At 37.2% G+C, this 6,000-nt stretch overlaps 1 protein-coding gene across 2 annotated transcripts in view; it reads left to right on the forward strand.

The window, feature by feature from the left end:
- Positions 1 to 5,467, forward strand: part of SERPINE2 (serpin family E member 2) — a 36,755-nt gene extending 31,288 nt beyond the window's left edge. For both annotated transcript variants that reach the window (XM_039489577.1, XM_039489578.1), the window contains exons 5-9: positions 210 to 408; positions 543 to 643; positions 3,305 to 3,391; positions 4,165 to 4,248; positions 4,750 to 5,467. In XM_039489577.1, the coding sequence (XP_039345511.1) occupies positions 210 to 408; positions 543 to 643; positions 3,305 to 3,391; positions 4,165 to 4,248; positions 4,750 to 4,787 (509 nt within the window). In that variant the 3' untranslated portion in view covers positions 4,788 to 5,467. The remainder of the gene's footprint in view (positions 1 to 209; positions 409 to 542; positions 644 to 3,304; positions 3,392 to 4,164; positions 4,249 to 4,749) is intronic.
- Positions 5,468 to 6,000: the final 533 nt, after the last annotated feature.

Here is a 6,000-nt window from a genome sequence, read left to right on the forward strand (position 1 = left end):
TAACATTTATATAGACTCCATGCTTGTTATGTAAGTGAACTCTACTGGAAGATGGTAACCCAACTGTGATATCAAGACTTTACAGTTACAATAGTATAGCTTTGCCACTAGGTCTAACATTTTTACTCACTGCTGCTTCTAATATCAGAGATTGAAGGCTTTTAACTGTTTGAGAATTATGGCTTCTCTTTCTCTCTCCCTCTCCTTAGGCACAACAAGTACCCCAAATGACTTGTGGTATAACATAATTGAATTGCCTTACCATGGCGAAAGCATCAGTATGCTGATTGCTCTGCCTACAGAAAGCACTACCCCTCTCTCTGCCATCATTCCTCACATCAGCACAAAAACAATACAGAGCTGGATGACAACCATGATACAAAAGAGAGTGCAAGTTATTTTACCCAAGTGAGTACTAATATCTTCCAATCTCTTCTCCCTCTCAGCCCCCAAAATAAGGAATTCTTCTATAGTCCTCCTCAGTACTTAAAGCAACTTTTAGTCGTAATTCTGATATCTTTTCTTTTATATGCTTCAATCAGGTTCACAGCAGTAGCAGAAACAGATTTAAAGGAGCCTCTGAAAGTACTTGGCATTACAGATATGTTTGAGCAGTCAAAGGCAAACTTTGCAAAAATAACAAGTAGGTTATCTTGTTTAAATTCTTCTTCTTCTGGTTTTTGTTCACGTTTTCTAGAACTACTGTTTTACAATTGCAATTATTAAAACAACCTGTTGCTTTGAAACTTTTCCACCAAAAGACAAACTTCTAAATTAACCACAAAAAGTTTAAACATATGGTGTGACTTGCGAGAAGCCAATAAAATGTCATGAGGCATTTTCACAGTAACACTCTTACATATTCTTCAATATTTTTCCTTTTGGCTTACAAAAAAAAATAATGTTGGATGAGACCATAATGGAAGGTGTAATTGAGGCACTTTTTCTTTTACAATTTATGTTTTATAAACTTTACATCAATGGATTTGAGAGAGAGGAAGGATGTCTGCCAAATTGATGGTAACGCTGAGTAAAAATGGAACAGTCATTGAACTACATAACTGATCCATAAACGTTTTCTTCTTTCTGACAATGGAGCACTGACTTCTAAAAGAAAACTGGATATCTTGTGTCTATGAATTTTATGTCCTCATCAGACTTCTGATTAGTTACTCCAAAAAAACCCCATCCAAAACAAAAAGACCTTGCTTGTTAACACAACTCATTTATATCTCATATACACTTCTCCACTTGAAGTAAAAGATTAAGTTCCTTTTTAGGGCTATCAAACAATTAAAAAAAATAGTTGCGATTAATTGCAGTTTTAATCACACTTAAACATTAACAGAATACCAGTTGAAATTCATTATTTTTTGGATGTTTTGCTACATTTTCAAATATATTGATTTGAATTACAAACAGAATACAAAGTGTAGAGTGCTCACTTCACATTATTATTTGTATTAGAAATATTTGCACTGTAATAAAAGTGCAATCTACAAGTTGAAGCAAGAAGGGGCATATGAATGTATAGCATATCTGACACATAAATACCTTGTAATGCTGGCTACAACAGTGCCATGCAAATGCATGGTCTCACTTTCAGGTAACGTAAATCAGTAGTGGGCAGCATTATCTCCCGTAAATGTAAACAAACTTGTTTGTCTTAGCGATTGGCAGAACAAGAAGTAGGACTGAATGGATTGTAGGCTCTAAAGTTTTACATTGTTTTGTTTTTGAGTTCAGTTATGTTAAAAAAAAAAAATCTACATTTGTAAGTAGCACTTTCATGATAGATTGCACTACAGTACTTGTATGAGATGAACTGAAAAATTTCTTTTGTTTCTTTCTTGCAGTGAAAATATTTGTAATAAAAATATAAAATGAGCACTATTCAATTACTACAGATTATAAAGTGTAATCAATGTATTTGAAAATGTAGAAAAACAAATATTTATGTATATTGGTATTATTGTTTAGCAGTGCAAGTAAAACTGATTAATCATGATTAATTTTTTTAATCAAGTTAATTTGTTTTGAGTTAATCACGTGAGTTTATTGCGATTGTCAGCCCTTGTTCCTTTATTTTATAGGAAGCAAGGTGTTCTACTTTAACAGTTTTTAAGACACTCAGGATGAATTTAAATTGCATTCCTGGTTACGTGTTGCTGTAATTTCTGTATTTAAGAAAAAATTACTCTCTCAGATTACAAATTTTCAGTTTTACCTTTAAAACCACTAAATAATCATAGAATTTAAGGGTATCAGTAGTTTTTTTTTTTTTTTTAAATGATTTGTATTGCATCATCTTTGCGGTAAAATATGTCCCCTAGTCACCTAGATGTTTTCTATCCCATTTATTTTATTAATGTCATCATAAACATAATGCACTTAAGCAGTGAGTGAATTGTGCCACTGATTCCTGTATCACTAAATAAAACTAAGGCAATAGATTCTGATTTTTGGACATTGTCCATCACCATGTTTGTTTTAATGTATACTCATGCATGTGCAGACACTGCAATGGCATGCATACACAAATGCATTGTGCCTGTGTGAATACTTCTCAGTTTAACAACTGATATACCATGGTGTTATAAGAAACAGCCATGCAGAAGTCCAGCTAATCCATTCCTTTACATGCAGCATATTGTTTGCTTTCTCTGCTTGGTGTCATCAGATTCACTGCTTCTGTAGTGGTCAGATTGAGCAACTGCATCTTAACAACAATAGAACAAAGTCCTCTTGCTTCCACCGTGATTTCAATCTTTGCTAGGGTTGCCAGGTGTCTGGTTTTTTACCAGAACACCCAGTCGAAAAGGGACCCTGGCTGCTCCGGTCAGCACTGCTGACTGGGCTAATAAGTCTGGTGGGTGGCATAGTGGGGCTAAGGCATGGTTCTGTGTGGTTCCCGGAAGCAGCGGCATGTCCCCACTCCAGCTCCTACCCGTAGGGGCAGCCAGTAGGCTCAGCATGCTGTCCCTGCACCAAGTACCAGCTCTGCAGCTCCTATTGGCCAGGAACCATGGTCAATGGGAGCTGCGGGGGCAGCGCCTGCAGACGGGGCAGTGCACAGAGCCGCCTGGCTGCGCCTCAGCATAGGAGCTGGAGGGTGGACGTGCCACTGCTTCCAGGAGCTGATTGAGGTAAGTGCCACCGAGAGCCTGCATCCCGATTCTCCTATCCACACCCCTGATCCTCCTCCCACCCTCTGAACCCCTCGGTCCAAGCCAGCTTTACATACAGTATAACAAATGTATAACTGCATGTTAACACAAGTGCTGTTCTTGTTTCCACCACACAGGAACGGAAAGCCTTCATGTATCTCATATTTTACAAAAAGCAAAAATTGAAGTTAGTGAAGATGGAACCAAAGCTTCTGCAGCAACAAGTAAGTAGTTCTCTCTCTCTCTCTCTCTCTCTCTCTCTGGTTTAATTTAATCCTGAATTAAAAGTAACTGTACTAAAACAAATTAATTAGATTTTCTCAGAAATAGGAAATCTTTTGTGAGTGCTTAAATTGAGATCACTTCAGCAGAAGCACATAGAAAGGACAGTAAAAAATCAAGTGAATTTTACCATTGAGGTTTTTTTTGGGGGGGGGGGGGGTTGGGGAAGGGGTTAGTGAATTTTTTGGGTCAGTACAGAATTAGTTAAACATAGCCCTCCACAAATTGTAAACACGTCTCTTTACTCCACTGGCTACCGATAGAACAGCATCAAGTTTAAAATCTAGTGGCCAAATCCTTGGCCCCTAATATGTATCCTTGTGCTGTTTCAGAGGCACGCATTTATGCAACACTGCTCTAAGATGGCAGCTGGGTTTTCCTGTAGGGGAACAATCTTGAATTTTGATGTTAATTATTAGTTCTTCCCTTTTTTTTATGGATTGTGTGGTTCTGGTGAGCAATATAAGAAGGCTCATTTGCAATAGATAGCATTGGATAAAATGGCCTCATGTGGCTGACCCAGGCTGCCACTGGTGATGTAAAACAATTGATAAACTGATGCATGTTAGTGAAATGGAATGCCTAAAGGAGCAAACAAATATCTAATGGAAATCATAAACCTGTTCAATGCTTCATATTTGCACTGTTTATAGTGTGATCATGTTTGACTTGTTTAATTTTCCATCCTATTTTTCTCTTTAACTTTCTTTGGAAGCTGCGATTTTAATAGCCAGGTCCTCCCCTCCTTGGTTTATAGTAGATAGACCATTTGTATTTTTCATCCGGCACAATCCTACAGGTAAGCAATGTTTGTATTATTTTGCATGCAAGTTGAGTTCATATAGTATAATGGCTACGTGCAAACTGTAATTTCTAGGTGGGAAAGCTTGAAGCTGTCCAGTAAGTGTTGCTAAAACAAATACAAAATAGGATATGCTTCTGTATTGTGCTTTTAAATCCATTTAAAATATAAACCAGAAGAACTGGAAAACCTACTCCACAGGAGATCAGACTAGATGATCATGATGGTCCCTTCTGACCTTAAAGTGCATGGGAGGGTCCTTGGGAGAATCTATATTCATATACACTCCAAATTCACCTGAAAACAAATAATTTGTTAATCTACAATTCCCCTAACCAAAACAAAGCAAGCTCATGGAGTGTGAAACAGCCTTCTTACCTAGATTTTATTTGAACGCATTCTGTAAATTTTGTATTTTTCAGTGAATGCTCTACAATATTTACACATTGGATATGTGTGTATATATATAGTAATATTGGTCTTTATTTTATCCCTCAGGTGCAGTCTTGTTTATGGGACAAATAAACAAACCTTGAGTATGGAAAAGGTTTTCCTTAAGAAGCAAAGTAGAGACTCATTTGATACATCCTTGCTAGTTCCGTTAAATATTTTTGTACACTACTCTTTCACTTCACTCAAGAACTAGTTTTTAGTCAGCTGTGACTAGATTTTGAAAAAGGAGTCAATGTAGTTCTGGTTTTATGGGAAAATACAAATTGAAAACTACGATACCTTTTCAAAATGTCTGAAAGATTCTTTGAAACTACTGAATGGTTGCCTATGCTAACAAACTTACTGAGCTTTTTCTGTCCTAAGAATTTTATGCATAGCTTTTGTGGGAGGGTTTTAACAAGAGCATGACTAAACAAACCATTTCTGTTAGCATTGATTTTTTTCTGTGGAAAATGTCTTTGGGTTTGTAGATGTCCCTTCAATACTATTTTTGCCCTTGAATGGCTTGATTGGGTATCTTTTGTGGAAGTAGATGAAAAGCTCTAGCAGTTTATTTTATATAATGCATGTACCACTGAGGTAAAGTTTTAAAGAACTAATGTCTTGATAGATAACACATTTGCATTGACGTCCTATTTTACTGTAATGTAAACTTGTCATTGCTAGTATTCACTTTGTATTGGATTTAAATTTTATATTTGTTTTTTGTACAAAGAAAAAAATAAAGTGCATTATGAGCAGTCAGAGATGCCAAGGTATCACAGCAATGTGCTGGTGAGTATTTGTGGGCAGGACTCCTGGGAGCCACCTGTTAAAATTCTACCACCAACTGAGAGGATGGTTTTCTTGATTCTTTTCCTAGCCTGATGGAGCTAAGCCTCTCTGCAATCTGCTAAACCCGTCCTGCCGTGGATGACTTATCCCTAAGGCTTCAAAAATATGTTTGAAGAGCAAATATTTTGTCTTTGCAGTGCCCCAAATTGCACCTAGTGGCAGGTGTTTTCAAAAATGTACCTGAGGAGGAGATCTCAGTTCCCCCCCTCCGGCCCCCCCAGGTATCCTTTTGAAGTGTGGGAAAAGACAAGTTAAACAGTATTATTATTAACACCCGGAGGATATAATTTAGGAACAGAGTGTATCAGCAAAGTGTTCCAAGGAAGAGCACTTGATGGGTTTGCTTATCACTGAGTTGCCTTTCTACATGTTTGAGAGCATTTTTGTGTAATTAGTTGGGGGTGGGGCTGGAGGTATGGAAAGAGCAGATTCTTGGGTCCCTCATATCACCTCTCTGTGAGC

This window comes from Mauremys reevesii, linkage group 9 (genome assembly GCF_016161935.1).
Source record: "Mauremys reevesii isolate NIE-2019 linkage group 9, ASM1616193v1, whole genome shotgun sequence".
NCBI classification, from domain to species: Eukaryota; Metazoa; Chordata; order Testudines; family Geoemydidae; genus Mauremys; species Mauremys reevesii.